Consider the following 21,710-nt stretch of genomic DNA (forward strand, 5'->3'; position numbering starts at 1 on the left):
GCGATTCAACAATTGTACACATTTCTCAGTGCTCATCAAGATAAGTGTACTCTTAATCTCTTTGGTCTATTACATCCATCCCACCACTCACCTCCCCTCTGGCAACCACCAGTTTGTTCTCTGCATTCAAGAGTCTATTTTTTTTTTTTTTTTTGGTTTTTCTTTCTTAAATTCCACACCTGGGTGAAATCGTATGGTATTTTTCTTTCTCTGACTAACTTATTTCATTTAACATTATAGTCTCTAGGTCCATCCATGCTGTTGCAAATGCCAAGATTTCATTCTTTTTTATGGCCGAGTAATCCAATTAAAAATTGGCAGAAGACCCGAAAAGATGTTTTTCCAAAAAAAGACATAGAAGGCCAACAGCTGCATGAAAAGATGCTCAACATCACTAATCATAAGACAAATTAGAACGTCAATGAGATATCATTTTATACCTGTCAGAATGACTAAAATAAAAAACACAAGAAATACTAAGTGTTGGCGAGAATGTGGAGAAAAAGGAACCCTAATACAGTGTTGGTGGGAATGCAAATTGGTGCAGCCATGGTGGAAAACAGTATGGAATTTCCTCAAAAAATTAAAAATAAAATTACCATGTGATCCAGTAATTCCACTACTGGGTATTTACCCAAAGAAAATGAAAACACTAATTTGAAAAAAAATATATGCACCCAATGTTCATTGCAGTATTATTCACAATAGCCAAAATATGGAAGCAACCTAATTGTCCATTGACAGATGAATGGATACAAAAGATGTGGTATACGTACACAACGGAATATTAGGTTGTAGTTTGAAATGCTGTGTTAGCAATTTGGCTCTTTACCAAGAGGCACCTCTAACACCCTTGCTTTATCAATGAGTATAACATGAAAAAGCAAAATGACTTTACTTGTTTTGAGGCTGAAGGCCATAATTTGCATGGTTGAACCACCGATTCATCTGCTGTTCCATCATCCATTTTCGAATTATTTTGAATCGTGACAGGACATTTCGGAGCATGGAGATAAACCGGGTGTGCAACACCATGTCCCAGGGATAGCCGTCTTCGGAGATACGGCTCATGACCCAGGAACCATGTCTGGTGCTGATAAAAACCTGGTAAGCAAAAAGGAATGCTGTTGAAATCAGGGCATTGTCCCTTGTGGGAGGAATCTACGGTGTAGGTGATATATCACATATATGGCTCAGAGAAGAAGACTTACTCTGGGTTACATGGCTGATTAATGGCAGGGCTGGGAGGTAAACCTTGGCTACCTGACTACCAGGTTTTTTTTTTTTATGAAACCGCACTGTAGGAACCAACTAACCAACCAATTAATGAGTAATGGAGCTTTTTGGTTACGTGGCTGGGGTTTTCCAATATGTCCTCCCTTCCTCCCTTCCTCCATGGTACAAGATAAGCAGAGAGCATCCCACCTGAGCAGCCTTCTTACTCAGCTCAACGGCAATATCTGAGGCCGAGTTTCCTAGTCCAATCACCAGGATGTGTTTCCCCTCAAATCCCTCTGGGTGCTTGTACTGGCGGCTATGGAAATACTGGCCTTTGAACTTCTCAATACCTTCAGGGGAAGAAGAGAGAAATCCATGAACCACGTACATTTCAGTAAAAGTGCATTTTCAGCTTTTCTTTTCTGGGGTCAGTTATTTATTTTACCTCTTCCCCTCTTAGGGGGGTTGCAATGGCAAGACCAATTGGCAGACTCAAAGAATTAAGTATAGAAGAAATGCTAGCATATGGCACAGGACCAAAAGAGCTGATTTCAGAGGCTGCAGCTTGTATATTTATTAGAGAATAAACAAATGGCTTCAATGAATACAGCAGAGTCAGATGCTGTCTTCTCACTACCCATTATCCTATTTTTTTTAAGTTTATTTTTTTATTTTTGAGAGGGAGAGAGGGGGAAAGAGAGAGCAGGGTAGGGGTAGAGAGAGGGTGACAGAGAATCCCAAGCAGGCTTTGCACTGTCAGTGCAGTCTGATGCAGGGCTCAAATCCATGAACAGTGAGATCATGACCTGAGTCAGAGTCAGACGCTCAATCGACTGAGCCATCCCTATCCTATTTTGGATTGTATAGTGATACTTTAATATCACTTAACACATGTATTCTTTTAAATGTTATTTGACATATTGTGAAGTTCTATTATTGTAGTTGTGTAATAATTGAATAATATTTATCATTCTTATTTTGCAAAAGCAAACAAAAATGAAAATAAACTAAAAACAGGCACCTAGAAATTGAAGGACGCTTCCTACATTGTGGTAAGTCAGTAACTCACTGGACAAACCTTTTTGAAGACAAGCCTCTCTCTGTCTTTCCCAGGAAAATATGACTTTATTAAAGTATTTGTCTTTGATGGTGGGTTGCTTGAAAGAACCTTTAGATCATTAGTTTTCAAAGTGTGGTCCTTTGGCCAGCATCATTAGCCGGAACCTGGAAACTTGTTGGAAATGCAGATTCTCAGCCTCATGACACCTTATCTACTGAGTCGGAAATACCAGAGGTGGAGCCTAGCAAGTTGTGGTTTTAAAAGCCCACCAGGTGATTCTGTTTGCTTTGGGTAGAAGATCTTATGCCTGGCTGTATATTAAAATCACTTGAGCAACCATTAATTGATCTAGGCCTACCTTATATCATTTGAACTTTTGGGGGTCATTAGGATGTTAGAAACTCCACAGGTGGTTTGAGTGTGAGGTCTGGACTGTGAACCACTGTATTAGACATTCCCCTGAGGGCCTTGAGAAGGAAGTATGCTCTCTGAGAGAAGGGCCTGTGAGGTACCAGGAGAGATGGATGTGGGGTTCCATTGGCTACATCCCTCTCCTTCACTCTCTCTGTGTCCATCAGTGTCCTGTAGGAGCACTTATTGCCAGGAAATCTCCTCAATATCCCTGTCTGTAGGCATGGCTCTGAGGAAAAGTCTCCAAGGATATAACAGAGTCACAGGGTTTGGTAGGCTAGATAAAGGCCAAGGTAGGCACATGGATATAAGGGCCTTGCCAATGGAGAACCAATCTGGGTGAAAGTTCTCTGAAATCCTGGGGAAGACTTAGTGACTTTGGAGGAAGTTGGCCGAAGTCCCTGTGTCATGAAGACCCAAAGAGGTCAATGGGAACAAAGATGGCGTGTGGAGCTTTTCATCTTTCTGGCTCTATCCAGATCTTAATATTATGTCCCATTGCAGTAGCTAATTTTGCCTGTCAATCCAATCTGCATATAAAATACCTGGACACTGTAGGGCAGCCAAATTCATCACCTCGAAATGAGCCTCCTTGGCATGTGAATTATTTTAAGCTAGTAATTTTTAAGGAACAGAAGCCTCCTTAAAACAGAAAAACCTTTGACTTCCCCCGACTGCCCAAAAGAATTTAGACAGCGGACCTGCTCCTGGGAGGGAGCTGTCACTGTCGATAATTACAGTATAATACGAACTAGGGGAGGTAGACAGGGAGGAACTTAGCAAAGTCTGTTTGTTAAACTTCCTCTCTGTGTCCCATTGTTTCTGGATGGGCCATCAAACAGAAGGCTTTTTCACCTTCCTGTGAACTGACTTCCTTCCCTTTGAAGTCCTTAACCCGTGCCCCCTTCTCTTTAGCTCAGAATGGCATACAAGCCTCAATTGCCTGACTGCCTGTGGGCCTCATATTCTTACGGAGTCTCTATATGCATAATTAAATTAAACTTTTTCCTCTTAGTCTGTCTTGTCAATTTAACTCTGAGACTAGCCAAAAGAATGTGGAAGGGTCGAGGAAAATTTTTCCTCCCCAACAAGACCTACTCCAAAAAGCTGGGAATCCCCGCAGGCCTCACCTGGAAAGGAGTCCAGTGGGATGTGAGGGAGGATGTGATGGCCGCTGCAAACCATAACTGCGTCAAAGACAGCGCTTCGCTTCTTGCCGTTGCTCTCAGTAACAACCTCCCATTGGCCAGAGGATGAGAAATCTGGGTGTTTTCTCACACTGAGGACGGTTGTCTTGAACGAACACAGAGAAGGCATCATTGAGCGTTCCTCTGGCATGACAGGGGCTTCATTCAGTAGTACCCTGGGAGTGGGGATGGGCAGACTCCATCTCGGTTCCATTTGAATCCATTTCAACTCACTGAAGACAGAGACTGCGAAGCAGTCTTCTCGTTATTCTCATTCTTATCTGGCAGGGAGCTACCAAGGATATGGTACTTTGTGCAAGAGGCCTGACTCAGCAGTGAGAACCTGTCTGTTAAGGACTGAATAAGGACTTGAGAGAGACAGATAAGTTCTGGGCAAGATACAAAACACATGTTTATTATTCAAGTGATCGCACAGTCAGTATTGATTAAGAAACTTTTATGTGTCCACCTCTGTGCAGAATCTGTGCTAGAGAAGACATCTCATGTGAAGCACTTTTCATGGAGCCTGGCACATTGTCAGCATCCCATGAATGGTAGCTGTTCATATTAATTATTTTTAAAACAGAGTACATCATGTTAGCAATATAGTTCATGATCTCATTTGGATGAAATAATTTATGTTCATTAATTTTTTAATAGGAAATCCTTTTTTAAGTTTATTTTTGAGAGAGAGAGAGAGAGAATCCCTAGCAGGTTCTGCACTGTCAGCACAGAGCCTGATGCGGGGCTTGAACTTACAGGCCATGAGATCATGACCTGAGCTGAAATCAAGAGTCAGATGCTTAACCCGACCGAGCCACTCAGTCACCCCCATTAATTTTTTTTTTTAATGTAGCTCACTGGAGGTCTATGAATTTGTAAATGCACATAAAGGTTATACGTCTTTGGTGTTTAAGAAACAATGTCAAGTGGAAACCTAGTTTTTCTTACTTCTAGAGTCATGGCATGCTTCTCTTGCTTACAAGTATTTGAGTCCCATACGCCTGCTTTTCAAATTTTCAGATATTTAAAAAAACGCTGGGTTGGCAATTTTTGAAGCTGTGCCAATTAAGAAAATATATAGACTATTAGTATAAAGTTTGCGAACGTATTATAAAATGTCTGGGCATTGTTGGCTATGAGAAAAGATTTCAGATTTGCAGTTTAGGGTAGTGTATTAGCTAAAGCACTGTGAGTTATTGCTACTAAAAATGTGCTTTGGGAACTAACACCTTCAGTGCAACTCAGGAGGCTATTAGAAATGCTACAGAGCTTTTATAGATCGAGTGGAGCCCTAATATCTTATGACTTGTACCAAGAGACTAATAATGGAAATGAGTGTTCCTAACCCCTCTCTAATCTCCAGGAATCCAACAGCAGTAATGCAATAAACAAAAGAAACAGCTCCCTTGCAACTTTAACGTGACCTTTCAAAGAACACATAACACAAATGATATCATAAGAGGGCAATATATCTGTTAAATAAATTGATAGTCAAATGGGCAAAGACCTATTAAAGCTTCTGGTACAAAAAAATCTGTTATTCATAGGATGGTTCTGCCAGGCATTGGGGAAAACTACATCAGATACATTTTCATGGTAGTTACAAATATAGATTTCCACCACAATCAGCTACTATAAATTAATAGAGTGCAAACCTGGAACAAAAATGAAATTACTGAGAAAATGAGATTTTTTTTCTTGTGTTACAAGAAAATAAGCTCACTCACAGTTATTTATCCAGAGGTATAATTTAATTTCCTAAGCACAGTTACTAGTTTTCAGAGTGTAGGTTATTGATAAAAATCCAGCATGTATAGTGAGAATATTGTTCTTGTTGATTATTTGTTTTTGAGGGAGCACTGGAAAGGTGGTTCTAATTGTATCTAAAAATGATCCAACCAGCCATATGTTGCCAGAGAATGTGCCATGCCTCCCCACCCCCACCCCCCCAGCAAAAGACCAAAAATAGTTTCTACAGGCTTATGAAATGAATGGAGAGCTGTGAGTTTATTTCATATGTATTTCTCAGCAATTCCATTTCTACAGAGAAGATCCAAAAATGAAATAGCAGTTTGATTTTCTTCTTCTATTCTTTCAAGGGAAATGAGGCTAGGAGTCTGCAGGGGTTATAGATATTAGCTTAAGTGCAGCTTCATGGTCAATATCATCATTATTCAAATCCTTAGTTTTAACAGGTGATTTTTCTCTTCTGCTAATGTGCATGTAATCTATAATATCGGGGTTAGTGACACTACCTTTTGGGCTTTCTATCTTGCTCTTATCTTTCAGCAAAGAATTGGATTGAAATGTTTTGTTTTCTTCACTTTTTCTTAATTACCAGAATAACTTCTCTATTTAAATGTGAGCTGAACCCATGTGGAGAAAACCATTCCCCCCAAAATACAATACCTGGAACTGAATATATTTTAGAAGATCAAACTTTCTGGCAAAAATCCTGAAATATTCCAGGAGCTTAGAATTGTGCAGGAAGTTTGGAAAGTCTTCAGGCATTGGAAAGTCACTGAAACAGGACATTTCTTTGCTGGTGTTGCTGATGACAGATTGATAGATACTCGCTCGGCCATCTTCAACATTTTCCTAAAGAAGCAAATAAAAAAAAAGTGATAATCATGTTGCATTTAAAACGATCCCTTGGTGTTTTACTCTTTTTCCGAGTCTAACCCTTGGGTTATGTGATCGTCTTTCACTGCTGTAGAGGGACTACAGTGTCTGGGTGCTGAAGTGCGGCTTATATATTCCATCATCCCGTGTGAGAGGGCCTCGTTGGGGTCCTCCAGTGTTGTTCACTGGAGGGGCTATTGCCCCTGGTGGATAGGAAGTGGGGACAACCCTCGTTTTGGCACATTGCAGGATATTGGGCACCTCTCTACCTGCTTAATGCCAGCCATTGTGACAATTAGCCCCATTCCGGAACTCCCTCTGGAGAGCCTATCTCCACCTTCCACCTCTTTAGGAACCAACAAACTCTGGGATACTGGTGAGGAAGTATTCTGGAGAATTGTACCTAAAATGAATACTTCTGGGAGCAGGTAGTTTTCACATCTTAGTTTGAATGCCCCACCTTCATTTTATGCTTTATGGAAACCAACCTTCCTCAAGTGCTAAAAGTGAACAGCATTAGCATCCATCACATCTTCGACTGGAATCTAAATCTTAGCCACTATACTTTGGTAAAACCTCAGACAGCACATGCTATGGTTGAGTTTATAGTTTCCTCTAAGCGCTGTGCATACTGATAATGTTCTTTATGTTAAATTATGTAAGAGCTAAGTGTGGTGATTCAATGTCCCTGAAATCGGCATGTTATCAAAGAGGCTTGCTCAAGAAAATTTAAATGGTGCCACCCAGGAACTCCTCAATTAATGCTTCTGCAGACTAAGGCATAATTCAGGCAAACAGTAGTTGTTATTATGATGCAACGTTAGGGTGCAATGTAATGAAATGGAAAAGTTGCAGGAACTCGTGAATTAATTGGAATAGATTACTCAGTGATACAGCAACAGCACTCTGTCGTTTCCACAGAATAGTAAATAAAGGAAAGTAAATATTGAACTCTAATCCTGCCACCATAATAACTCAGTTGTGCATGTTTCTCTCTCATCATTATTCATGAAGAATTGTTACTTTCCTGCCAAACCTTTAGATCCAGCCTCCTTAAATCTTTGGCAGCACTGAAAGAGGCAGCCGGGACTAGCTGAAGGAATCTGGTTGTTGGAGTTAGACACGGCTTTGAATCCGTCTCTCTTTAGACTGTGTGGCCCGGACCAGTCAGTGCAGTGAGGTTCAGTCTTCTCATCTATAAAATGGGCAGCTACTGGATGCTCAACAGTGTTGTTATTGTCTGTGTTATTAAGGAAGCTACAAGCTTCAGCAAAGCTGTTGGTTAAAACTCCCCATTCACCGCAGTACATGAAAGGCACTGAGGGTAGCTTTTCTAGCAGCAAGATAACCGACACAGGCACACTCACCATCACACCTGAGTTTTCTGCACAAGAGGTTGGATTTGATTTCAAAGACTTAAAGAAGAATAAACTGTGGGACCTTTCCTCTTTTATCAGCAAAGCTCTTTATATGCATTGGGTCTCACTGTGTCCTAATTTCAGGATTATCAGTTTTCAGGATTACCAATATCAGGATTATCAAAGCTAAAACAATGTTTGTGCTCAGATCATGTCATTTAAGAGTGGTATGTAGCATACTTGCTAACTAAGTCTACGCTTCTGAGGATCCATCTCCCTCATGCATTCCTTCTATCTCTCCTCATCCATCCATCCATCCATCCATTCATCCCTACTATAGGTCAGGAGCCAAATGCCTTTTTGAATGTGAACAATGTGTTTACCTTTCCTAGTCTGGAATCAAGGCTCAGATTGTACCGTCATTTCAGTTTCAAATGGCTTGATAAAAGCTAGTCAGTTTAGGGTCAGCCAGCTTTCTAGGTGATTACAGTTTGGTGTGATGTTAACTGTATGTAAGTGCTTGAATGTCAAGGGAGTTTGCATTAGAATATGAAGTGGTTTCTGCCTCATACACAAGGATACAACAACCCTGAACTCTGAATCAATAAATCATTTTAATTTTCAAACACTAGCTTCAAATTGTATATGACTAGGGTCAAACTGATATTTCTGGATGTTTCAGCGTGGTCAAGTACAATGTCCTTGGTAAGACTAAATGTCTGACTTTCTTATCCAGCCAAATTCTCAAACTTGGAAATGTAGTTGACCCTTGAACAACATAGGTTTGAACTGCATGGCTCCATTTATACATAGGTATTTTATAGTACGGTACTTACAATTTTCTTAATAATCTTTTCTTTAGCTTGCTTTAGTGTAAGGATATAGTATATAATACATACAACATACAAGATATGTGTTAATCGACTGTTTATGTTATCAGTAAGGCTTCTGGTCAATAGTAGGCTATTAGTAGTTATGTTCTAGGGCAGCCAAAAAATTTGTTTTAAAGTTTATTTATTTATTTTAAGGGAGACTGTGTATACTGGAGGGGCAGAGAGAGGAGAGAAGGAGAATCCCGAGTAGGCTCTGCACTGTCAGTGCAAGGAGCCTGATGTGGGGCTTGAACTCAGGAACCCGTGAGATCATAAGCTGAGCCAAAATCAAGAGTGGGATGCTTAACTGACTGAGCCACCTAGGTGCCTCAAAGGAGGAGCCAAAATTTATACACCGATTTTTGACTGTGTGGGAGTCAGTGCCCCAATCCCCATGATGTTCAAGGGTCAACTGTATTTCATGAAGCAAAGAGATACCAATTATTTTTTCCTCAAGATCAGATAATTTTATAAGTGGCACAGAGGAAATGTGAGAGCTCTGAAGTCAAACTGGATTGATGGCCTGATTCTACCACCTTTAATGGCTTTTTAGCCATGGGCAAGTTACGTAAGTCAGTTTCCTCATTTTCTCCTGTAAAATGGGGTTCATTAATAATTCCAACACTGATCAATTGTTATCAGGCTGAGATTAGGTAAAGTGCTTAGCACAATGCCTGTCTCTAAATAAGTGCCCAACACATGTCTGCCTCGATTGTTATTATTATAGGTCATGAGGATTAATCTTACTAAACTAGTCATAGTTTGATTAGTTTGACTCTTGAAAAAGCTAAACTAAGATTGTTATAGTGTAGCCAACATGCTGGTTTTTTCATGTGCCAATACAGTGGCTTTCAAATGTGGTTGGCTCCTCCGTCAGGTCAATTTTAAGGGGCTCTGGAGTCATGAGAAGGACTGCTTGTGATGTCTGAACCACTACAGAAGTTTCAGAGCCAGGGCAAGACTCTCCTCTGGGAGTTCTACTGGTGTCAGCAATTGTCAGCAATCGATGAGGACATCACAAGTTTTTCCCTGAAGATCAAGTAATAATCTTTATTATGGTTGATTGGTATACAGCTGTTAAAAAAAGCTTTGTTTCTATGTTGGCTTCCTCCTATGTTGGCTGAGGCAGATGTCTATGTGTTTAGACGAATCTGGGTAAAACCCTTTGCTGATGGTTGAGAAGGGAGAATGATTCTTATTAATAAACAAATAACATATCAAGTATCTCTCCTGTCCACAGGCCCTGAGCTTTGAGTTAGGGACTAAATGCAAACAGCACACAGAGTTTCTGTCTCCAGGGAGCTTGTTATTACATTGAATAAAAAGGCATTTGGTGGCACAAAAACAGACAATCAGATCAATGGAACAGAATAGAGAACCCAGAAATGGACCCACAAACGTATGGCCAACTAATAATCTTGGACAAAGCAGGAAAGAATATCCAGTGGAATAAAGATAGTCTCTTCAGCAAGTGGTGCTGGGAAAACTGGACAGCAACATGCAGAAAAATGAACCTGGACCACTTTCTTAAACCATACACAAAATAAACTCAAAATGGATGAAAGACCTAAACATAAGACAGGAAGCCATCAAAATCCTGGAGGAGAAAGTGGCAAAAACCTCTTTGACCTCTGCCGCAGCAACTTCTTACTCAACACATCTCCGGAGGCAAGGGAAACAAAAGCAAAAATGAACTATGGGGACCTCATCAAAATAAAAAGCTTCTGCACAGTGAAGGAAACAATCAGCAAAACTAAAAGGCAACTGACAGAATGGGAGAAGATATTTGCAAACGACATATCAGATAAAGGGTTAGTATTCAAAATCAATAAAGAACTTATGAAACTCAACACCCAAAAAACAAATAATCCAGTGAAGAAATGGGCAAACGACATGAATAGACACTTCTCCAAAGAAGACATTCAGATGGCCAGCCAACACATGAAAAGATGCTCAACTTCACTCATCATCAGGGAAATAGAAATTAAAACCACAATGAGATACCACCTCACACCTGTCAGAGTGGGTAACATTAACAACTCAGGCAATAACAGATGTTGGCGAGGATGCAGAGAAAGAGGATCTCTTTGGCGCTGCTGGTGGGAATGCAAACTGGTACAGCCACTCTGGAAAACAGTATGGAGGTTCCTCAAAAAATTAAAAATAGAATTACCCTATGATCCAGCAATTGCACTGTTAGGTATTTATCCAAAGGACACAGGTGTGCTGTTTCGAAGGGGCACATGCACCGCAATGTTTATAGCAGTGCTATTGACAATAGCCAAAGTATGGCAAGAGCCCAAGTGTCCATCAACAGATGAATGGATAAAGAAGACGTGGCATATATATACAATGGAGTAGTAGTCGGCAATCAAAAAGAATGAAATCTTGCCATTTGCAACTACATGGATGGAACTAGAGGGTATTATGCTAATTGAATTAGAGAAAGACAAATATCATATGACTTCACTCATATGAGGACTTTAATATATACAAAACAGATGCACATAGGGGAAGGGAAGCAAAAATAATACAAAAACAGGGAGGGGGACAAAACATGAGAGACTCTTAAATATAGGGAGCAGAAGGTTGCTGGATAGGTTGTGAGGGGGCGATGGGCTAAGTGGGTAGGGACATTAAGAAATCTACTCCTCAAATCATTGTTGCACTATATGCCAACTAACTTGGATATAAATTTAAAAAAATTACATATATATATATACATATACATATATATATGTATGTGTGTGTATATGTGTGTGTGTGTATATATATATATATATATATATATATATATATATATATATATATAAATATATAAAGGCATTTGGGCTCTGAGGATGGAAGAATGGAGACAGAATAAGATGAGAAGCTTTCCTCTCAGCCAAGACAAAGACAGGGAGACACAGCTTTCAAAACATATAAATGTAACTCTTATTTATTTAAAATAGAAATAGTACCTAAAAATTATATTTAAGCACAAATACTGATAGTCTGAATTTCCTAGCAGATAGAATTTGCTACAATTTGCCTGTTTAAGAGAAATGGTCATATGATAAAGTATTTTCCTAATGTAGAATTTTCTGAATGTCAGAAGACTATATAGCAAAATAAAATTAGTTCAGAGAGCACTGATTTAGAATTTATGATATTTTGATCATAGATTAGACTGAAGTTTATCTTCCACTGTGTACAATAAAAAGGTTGCAAAAACTAAGTTTAAGGAAGATTATAATGATAATATTTAATCTACTAAAGGGAGCAAACTTATACAGTGAAAATAGATTCAACTTATTATAAATGTGAGTTACAAACACTTATAAATTAGTCATTTTCATTGTGATACATTAGCATATTGACCTCGACCAGTAAATATTTGTTCTCTTGGCTAGTTGCTCTAAGCAGTTGGAAATAATAAAATTGTATTTCTTAAAAAATTTATACCACTCTCCAAATTTTCACTCTTTCCGAAGGAACTTATAGCTATCTGTTCCATTGCTTGAAATAAGTACAACTGAAACTATTTTTATGTTCTTGTCCTACAGTTAGGGGAAAAATTGTGGTTCCCAAATGCCATTCATGGATTATTGCATGATAAGATTTCAGGAGAGCTTTGGAAAACATAAACTCTGAGCAGGTCTGATTTGGGTCCACTCATGTGTATTTAAGACATGCTTCCCCAGCTGGGGTGCCTGGGTGGCTCAGTCCCTTAAGTGTTGGACTCTTGGTTTCTGCTAGGGTCATGACTTCATGGTTTGTGAGTTGGAGCCCCAAGTTGGGCTCTGTGCTGACAGCAAGGAGCCTGCTTGGGATTCTCTCCCTCTCTCTCTTCTCCCCTGCTCATGCTCTCTCTCTCCCTCTGTCTCAAAATAAATAAACTTATATAAAAAAAGTGCTCCCCAGCTGATTCTTATGCACATGAATGTTGGGAGCCACCATCTTTATTAGACTGTTACTGCATTCTGCTATCCCTCTATTAGGTTGGTACCTCCCTAGATCTCTGGTTTTGCTCACTGATAGTGACCCCCATTTAAACTCCCTGACTCCAATATTGCCTACTTTCTTTACTGCCTTCACGGTAAAAAGTATACTTGTTGGAATGGGACACATGTTCTTCATGATGAGACCCTGACTATTCTCTCCAGCTTCATCAATTTCTATTCACCCACCTGCCTCCTTTGTTCTAGCTGCATCATGTGACTTTATCTTCTCTAAGTGTGTCAGGTTTCTCAAGCTCCTTTGCACATGCCATTTACTCTGCCTAGAACACTGCCTAGAACACAGGCCTGATCTCTGCTTATTGTCAAGACAAATGAAAGCATCTCGTCATGTAGGAAGCTTGCCCTATTCTCTACTGCATGAGGTTCTGTGTTTTCCATAACACTTAGAGTAACGGCCCTTATAAAATTGCACTCTGATATGGATTTGCTTTAGTATTTCCTCTTCTGAACTATGAGCCCTTAGCCTGCAGGGACTGTGCATTTGTGCCTGTTTAGTTCTGTGAAAATTAGTAACAGTAAACGTCACTAAAATGGAGTTGGGAAGTTTTGGCCCTACCACTCATAGTCAATTGCAGACCCAACAGGAAGAGATGGATTTGACCTTGCATATGGACACTACTTTATTCTTCCATTTGGAGGAAGAGACACTTTCCTTACCTCCCTCCCGCCCCCCCACCCCATCCTGGACAACAGCTCAGCCAATGAGAAGCCACCATACCTCAAACCCCAAGTTTATTCCAATGGGCTTTTAGTTTATAACAGCCTTCCCAACTTACTGTTTTCTCCTTTAAAAAGCATTCCTTTACTTTGTTCCCTGGATTGCGCACAGTTTTGCCACAGCTTGTTTGTCCCAGACTGCGATTCTCTTCTATTCCTCAATAAATCTGTCTTTTGCTGGTAAAATGACTGTCAGTTTTTAAGGTTAACGGTACCTAGTATATGCTGGGGACATGCATGGTGCAAGATGAGCTAATAGGTTTGGTGAAAGAATGAAAGAATATGCAATGTTAACTAGAAGCATTTTACCATCACTGCAAATAGGGCTTAATGATAGTAAAATGGACAGTCAGTGGTATAGTGGGAATGAGTACTTGGTTTTGCTAGTCGTACGCTGTAAACTTTTTTCCTTTCTTCACATGTAAACATTACTTTAAAAACATTGTGGCAAGTTAACCAATATGTATCTTGAACTACTGGTGAACAGACTTAATTGAGACCCATCCATAGTATTTTATATTTCACTGCCTGGAGAGTTACAAATATCTAACATGTTAAATTTGGTTATTAATAAATTTGCATTAATTGGGCAGCAAGGTACAAAAACCTAAGTTATATTGAATTACGCTGCGATACATTCTTGGGATAAGCTTACCTAAGAGAATGCCTGGAAGTGAAACAAAGGGAAGGCGGTTATCTCTTCTGGAGAGGAAATGGCTGTTCGTTCTAAAACAGCAAAGAGGAGCAGAATTTGCCACTCTCGACTATGTCTGTTTGGCAGGGGGATTATTTTAAACTGGTTATTTTTTATTATTATTTTTTTTTCAACGTTTATTTATTTTTGGGACAGAGAGAGACAGAGCATGCACGGGGGAGGGGCAGAGAGAGAGGGAGACACAGAATCGGAAACAGGCTCCAGGCTCTGAGCCATCAGCCCAGAGCCCGACGCGGGGCTCGAACTCACGGACCGCGAGATCGTGACCTGGCTGAAGTCGGACGCTTAACCGACTGCGCCACCCAGGCGCCCCTAAACTGGTTATTTTTTAAGAAACAGCAGACATAGGTAGGCCTTGAAAACTGAGTAGAAGTTACCTTTCTGTGAGAGGTATTTACTTGCATAAGGGAAATCTCTTGCTTGCATAAGGGTGTCTCTCTCGCTGTGCCAAGATGAAGGGGATGAGTCAGTCTCTAGAAACTCCTATCAAAGAAGAAGGCAATGGCTTAAATCTACACAACAACCTCACTCTTACTGCTTTTCCTGGGTTACCTCCTGGAACTGACTCCCTACCCTCAACATCTTCTCATGTCTTTAGCTAAAGGTGGTCTTTAAGGTGATGGCCATTTCGGGGAGTTACTCAGTTTTCCTGAGTCTCTCCCAGGTATACAAGATATATACATGTTATTAAATATTTGTTTCTTTTCCCTCTGTTACTCTGTCATATAGCAATTAAATTATTAGACCTGTTACCCTGTCATAGATCAATTAAATTATTAGACCAGCCAAAGAACCTAGAAGGGAAGAAGGGAAAACTTTTCTGCCCCTACATTAGTCTTGTATAATGTTAAACTTCAAGTGCACAGAATGTGCTGTTAAAAAGAATAAGCCAATCGACACAAAAGAGAGTTTGTGGTGCACAGGAAAGATAGGAGTGCAGTATAGAGATAGATGGCGCCACCTGGGAAGTTCCATTTGGTGATGTCCCAAGTGTCTGTTTCATATTTTTATCTTCCTATTTTTAACATTTAAGTCAAAAACATTGACGGAGACAAATACAGGTGATCAAATTTGCGTATACCCAAAGTAGAGAACCGAAAGAGCTGAGTAAGAATAGACAGAATTGAAATTTCAAATGAATATTTCTTGACCAAAGATAAAACCAACTAAATGCAGTTGGACATGACCAAATGTGAACTCCTGTAAGTAGAATTAACAATTCAGTTTCAGGGGCACCTGGGTGGCTCAGTTGGTTGTGTGTCTGACTTCGGCTTAGGTCATGACCTCACGGTTCATGAGTTCAAGCCCTACGTCGGGCTCTGTGCTGACGGCTCAGAGCCTGGAGTCTGCTTTGGATTCTGTGTCTTCTTCTCTCTCTGCCCCTTTCCACTCATGATCTTTCTCTCTCTCTCTCTCTCAAAAATAAATAAACATAAAAAAAAAGACAATTCAGTTTCATAAGGGTAGAATAATAGTGACCTGGATCATCAGTGCTTCAAATAGAAAAGATCCAGAACTTTGATTGATCCTAAGCTCAGTATAAATGATTGGAGTTATGTGAGACAAAGCATGATGGAGAGCCTATAAGTATTTAATCTCAATATTGTGGCTAGTTCTAAGATCTAACACCTACTATTTATTTAGTCACTATGGGAAAGCCACTTACCCTTGGTTTTCTTATATTTAAGTTGAAATTAATAACAAATAATGTAGGAGAGTATTGTGAGTATAAAATGAGATAATCCCTATCAAAATAATTATATGAATGATAGCTTTAATTTTGCAAATGCAGAAAAAGCTAATGCAGCATTAAATTGTTTTAGCAAAGGTAGACCGTCCAGGCCTACTGAAACATAAGTCATGCTGGGCAATTGTTGGACCAATTGATTATAAATTCTTCAAGGGGATTTATCCCCATTGTCTAAAGCAGTGCCAAGCACCCCTTTGGTTCTGAAAATATATATATGTTGGAAAAATAAATTGGTTTGGAATATTGGATCTTGTGTGAATCACATTTTAAGAGAGAAACTGGTATTTCAGATTGAATCTAGAGGAAGGATGGAGAGACATTTAGAGAGTATTATATGAAGATTAAAACAATTGAGTATTTGTAGCTGGGAAAAGATCTATTTATAACCAAATGTAAAACAAACAAACAAACAAAAATGCGATATATGTTGGTAACTTTCCTGTGAACGCTGGTATTAGGAACAATGAAGGAGGCAGAGAAGGTTAGTGGCTAAAGGCAGATCATGCTTTCCTCTCTTGACACCTCAGTAAGATTATTAAATGTGCAGGCTCAGAAATCTTATAGACCTTCATTTTTGTGCCTTTCCCACTACCTATGTTCCCCTGGAGAAATTGTTCATTCCAAAACTCAGCTTCTTCTTGATATGTCCATAAGGATAAGGATAATCATAATACCTACTGAAGGATCTCAGGACAGACCCTCTTCCCCCCAAAACTTGCCACTTGGGCATGTGGATTATTTTGAACTGAAGAAACTTGAGACCTTATGGGCTCAAGAGAAACTTTTGTCCTCCCTTTACCGTACCCAAGAATGTAAACTGAGGGTCTTTCCCAGAATAAGGGTTATTAACAGAGATAAATTTTATGTGAGTGACCCATCTGAATCACAGAGCAAGCATCCATTCTTATTGCCGTGTGAAGGACATTCCTTTCCTTTAAAGTCCCAGAACCTACCCGCTTCTCCTTATTTTAGAATGACGTATATACCTCATTTTCCCTGTCTTTGGAATTTCTGTGTCTATGTGGATTCCTCAGGAACATCTATTAACTTTGATTTTCTCCTGATAGTTTGTCTTATGTCAATTTGATGCTTAGTCCAGTTAGAAGGACTTTTGAGGGGACAGGAATTCTTGCTCCCTGACACTGCTTTTTAGGAGTATTATGAAGAAAAAAAATAAGATGATGCACGGAAAGTACTTTTCCATTGCTGGAAAAGTGCTAAAAATAGGTTCATGACGCACCCCGCCCATGTTGCAAAGCTGCCACTAAGGGGTGCTGGAGAACCTTCTGGAAAAATCCAGCACCTTCTGAGCAGGGCATGGGGCAATGATTCTTAAATTTTGTTTTAACTTGTCAGCACTAAATATGTTAGGTTATCTTAGAAGGACTATGTGTAAATATAGAAATTAATGAATAAACTATTTTCAAAATTGATTCTTGATGGTAGAGTAGCGAAGAGGTGAAGCTTCCTCGGGAGTGGGTGCGGTAGCTCCCAGCATCCTTTTCGGTGCCTCCTCCCTTTGGCAATCAGTCTGTTGGTAATCAAGACCCTCAGGCGGCCTCATTGGCCACTTGGGATATTTTGCATACTGTATATTTAACACTGCAGGGAGATTACTTGTCTTCTTTGGGTTGAGAAAATTGTTTGTTTCTCTATTGGACATAGTTTTGAGACGTTTGAAATGTGATATTGTTAAAGGTTTCAGGAACTTATATACTTCACCATTTTATATCTAATGAGGTTTAATTAACTCAAATTTTAATCTACTTTTTCTTTTCTAACCCATCGGAAGGTATCTCTAATTCTGAAATGTTAAACACTGGCAACTGGGATTAGGACAGCAGGAAAAGTATTTGGGGGCAGGAAGAAACCTTCCTGGAATTCATCAAGTCATATTTTTGACAGACCACGTAAAAATAACTCTTACGGCTTCTATCACCAAATTGATGATAATTAAATAAGGGACATTTGGCTTTTTAATTTTTTTTAAAGTTTATTTTTTGTTTATTTTGAGAGAAAGAGAGAGAGAGAGCGAGCAAGCAGGGGAAGGGCAGAAAGAGTAGGAGACAGAATCCAAAGCAGGCTCTGCACCATCGACACAGAACAAGATGCAGGGCTTGAACTCACGAACCCATGAAATCATTACCTGAGCCAAAGGCAAGAGGCGATCACTTAACCGACTGAGCTGCCCAGGCACGCCTGGACATTTGGCTTTTAGATATTAAGTCCCAAATCAGGTAATAAGACACTGACAAATTTATATTTAATAATAAATTTGTTATAACTTCACATTTATTCTTTAGATTAAAAATCTCCCGGGGCGGGGCACCCAAATGGAACCTAGAGTAAACCTAGAGTCAACAAAAATAATACATCTTTGGTTAAGACAGGAACGACCACCTTATTATATCACCCTCTCAGGAAAAGCTATAATGTTTCTTCTTTTTTTTTTTTTTTAATCATCTTAGAGTTGGGGGGGAAAGCAGCAGAAGGATGGAGAGACAGAATATTAAGCAGGCTCCACGTTCAGCATGGATCTCAACACGGGCCTCAACACGGGGCTCGATCCCATTACCCTGGATCATGACCCTGGGATCATGACCTGAGCGAAATCAAGAGTCTGGCGCTCAACCAACTGAGCCAGCCGGGTGCCCCAGGAAAAGCTGTTTCTAATGACCAGTTGTTAGTAAGAAATGAATGTGATTCAAACTGTTTTTCCAGTTTCCTCTCTGCAAGTTACCTGTCCTATATAAGGATCAATATCTCCATCATTAGCTCTGATTATGTTTGCATAGTTGAATGAATAGATTTTTATTTGGTATTTGTGCAATTTGCTGGCTAAATTTGTCTCATCGTAAGATTCATTGGAGACTCCTGTTAAAAACAGATTCCCCTCCTCAGAAGATTTTGGTTTAATAAGTCTGAGTTGGTGTTAAGTATCTTTAAAAAACCCTCTAGGTATGTCTTATAGTCATACACATTTGAGAAGCCCCAGGTTAAAAAATCCACTTTGGCATAAAATTCAGTTCGAACTTGCAAAGCACATGTGCTAGATGTCTGTGCCTTCCCCCTAATTGGTCAGCTTGTAGGCAGAACCCTTTTGATGGTCTCTGCTAATGTCAGAGTCTACTTTTATTTTTCAAAAAAAATTTTAACATTTATTTATTATTGAGAGACAGGGAGAGATGGAGCATGAGCATGGGAGGGGCAGATACAGGAGGAGACACAGAATCGGAAGCAGGCTCCAGGCTCTGAGCTGTCAGCACAGAGCCCAACGTGGTGCTCGAACTCACAAACCGTGAGATCATGACCTGAGCTGAAGTCGGACGCTAAACCGGCTGAGACACCCAGGTGCCCCTATTTTTATTTATTTTTATTTGAGAGAGAGAGAGCAAGCCGGAAAGAGGGGCAGAGAGACAGAGAGAGAGAGAGAGAGAGAGAGAGAATTTAAAAAAAAAATTTTTTTTCAACGGTTATTTATTTTTGGGACAGAGAGAGAGAGACAGAGCATGAACGGGGGAGGGGCAGAGAGAGAGGGAGACACAGAATCGGAAACAGGCTCCAGGCTCTGAGCCATCCGCCCAGAGCCCGACGCGGGGCTCGAACTCACGGACCGCGAGATCGTGACCTGGCTAAAGTCGGACGCTTAACCGACTGCGCCACCCAGGCACCCCGAGAGAGAGAGAATTTTAAGCAGGCTCCATGCTCAGCATGGAGCCAGATGTGGAGCTTGATCCCATGACCCTGGGATCATGACCTGAGCCAAAATCAAGAGTTGGTCGCTCAACTGACTGAGCCACCCAACTGCACCTTGGAGTCTGCTTTGAGTGTATTCAAACCTTTTGCTTCTGTTTAGAGTGTTCGCAACTGTTCACTCCCTCACTTAGATGCACCTGATACACAATCCTAAAGTTGTTGCACAGGAGTTCTGAGCTAGCACTTCTGTTTAAATTTTCTGAGAAAAAAATGCAAGTTAGGGCATGGTTATAAGTAGGGGGCTAGCCTGTTTAGAAGTCATAGAGACCTGGGTTTGAATGCCAATTCCAGCTATGTGACCATGATCAAGTTACTTAATCTCTCTCAGTTTCTGTTTGGTTGTATGTAAAATATGTAGCTATTGGAGCTGACATTTATTGTGCTCTAATTTCTTTACATAAATTATCTCCCTTAATCTTCAAAACAGCACTGTGGAGTGATTACACTTTTATATTATTATCCCCATTATACAGCTGAGAAGGCTAAGACACAGGGATGCCAAGAGCTGGCTCAAGATCTCACACTGAGGAGGTGGCAAGCTAGTATTTAAAATCAAAACACTGTGGGAAGGGATAATTATGAATCTCTGCAGTTGTCTATCTATGTATCTGTTTAAATTTTATATAAATTCTGATGAGTGGAGAGCATTATCAATATTTAGGTTTGGCTAATAGAATGAACTCAATGAATGTGTTTAATAATACCTTTAAAGCGTTTCCCAGAAGTTACCCTAGAGTGTCATCAGTAATGCTAAGCAAACAGACATGATTTGTCAGAGAAAAGGAAAGTCAGCACACTCTGAAAAAGCACTTGCTCAGTGTTTGGAATAGACGTGGCCTCTTGAAAAGAATTCCTGTCACTTCTATTTTGTAACATGTCCTCCAACATTAGTATGTTGCTTTGAGAATCACTAGAACGTGGGCTGCGAGACAGTTGCAGGATCCATAAGAAAAGGTCCTTTATGTGCCTGGGTTGGCCATCTGGGTTAGGAGAGTCATGACCTGGGAGAGATGACAGCCTATTTCTATAGCTCCTGTGTAGCTGCATGAAATAGGTCTGATCAAAGTCGCTTAGGAGATCCCTCAACAAGGCCCCTCTGCAGCTGTGATTTACTCTGCAAAAGCAGTAGAGTCTGCTCAAGAAGAAAAAAAAAGATGTCACTTACTTTGAACCTCCACAGCCCTCCAATATCTTCAGTCCGCTCAAAGCAAGTGGGTTCCAGTCCCTCATCCACACAGCACTTCAGTGAGACCAGGCCGCTGACTCCAGCTCCAATCACTGCCACCTTCTTTGCCATGGTCTCCTGTCGAGGAATTGATCAGTCAATGCTGCTTCACTGGTAAGAGAGTCCTTGCAGTGTGGTCAGTAATCAGCTTTCAATAACGCGGTAGCACTGGCAATATACTAAGCAGCACTAATTGAATAAAATTCCTCATTAGTCAAATCCCAGACTCCTCGTCCCCTTCCTGGTAAGAAACCAAGTTGTTTTCCCAGACTTGGCTACAGAGTTTGTCTAGTATTTAAAAGCAACCTATTTAACAATGCCAAACAATTTAATAATATAGCACTAGGTATAGGAGCCAAGTTTCATGACATAACGTAGCGTGCTGAACTTTTCCTTTTCAGCTACTATCCCCAGCTGTGATTACCCTTACCTTCGTTTTGCCTTTTGGTGCTGTCTCCTTGACACAATGGTTTTTTTCATGTTGGTTGTGGGCTGGGAAGCAGTCAGAAGTGTTCTAGTTGGAAGAGGCTGTGAGGAGTGGGAGGAGCTTCTCACTCCTTCAGCATTTTGCAACCTGAAACTCTCAGGACTTTGTTAGGAGTTCTGAAATTAAGCAAGAGGCTTATATTTTGAGGTCCAGGGCAATGATCTTCACTGTAACACCATTATATACTTACACATATCATACACATAGTATAAAATTCCTTTTTATAATGGATGTGACCAACGGTCATTAACAAAGTAGCAAACCTGGATAAATTAAAAGCAGTTAAAATTATCCCTAAGCCCTCTGTATAGAGGTAATAATTATAACC

The 21,710-nt window shown here is 40.1% G+C and overlaps 1 protein-coding gene across 5 annotated transcripts in view; it reads right to left on the minus strand.

Annotated features, from left to right (window-relative positions):
• FMO2 (flavin containing dimethylaniline monoxygenase 2) overlaps nt 1-21,439 on the minus strand; it is a 29,567-nt gene extending 8,128 nt beyond the window's left edge. For 2 of the 5 annotated variants that reach the window (XM_045452947.1, XM_045452951.1), the window contains exons 1-5: nt 20,836-21,319; nt 6,289-6,477; nt 3,820-3,982; nt 1,426-1,568; nt 899-1,104 (exon numbers count right to left, since the gene is read on the minus strand). In XM_045452947.1, the coding sequence (XP_045308903.1) occupies nt 899-1,104; nt 1,426-1,568; nt 3,820-3,982; nt 6,289-6,477; nt 20,836-20,967 (833 nt within the window). In that variant the 5' untranslated portion in view covers nt 20,968-21,319. The other 3 variants (XM_045452948.1, XM_045452949.1, XM_045452950.1) reach the window with 3 other exon arrangements.
• Nucleotides 21,440-21,710: the final 271 nt, after the last annotated feature.

This window comes from Leopardus geoffroyi, chromosome C3 (assembly GCF_018350155.1).
Source record: "Leopardus geoffroyi isolate Oge1 chromosome C3, O.geoffroyi_Oge1_pat1.0, whole genome shotgun sequence".
Taxonomy (NCBI): domain Eukaryota; kingdom Metazoa; phylum Chordata; class Mammalia; order Carnivora; family Felidae; genus Leopardus; species Leopardus geoffroyi.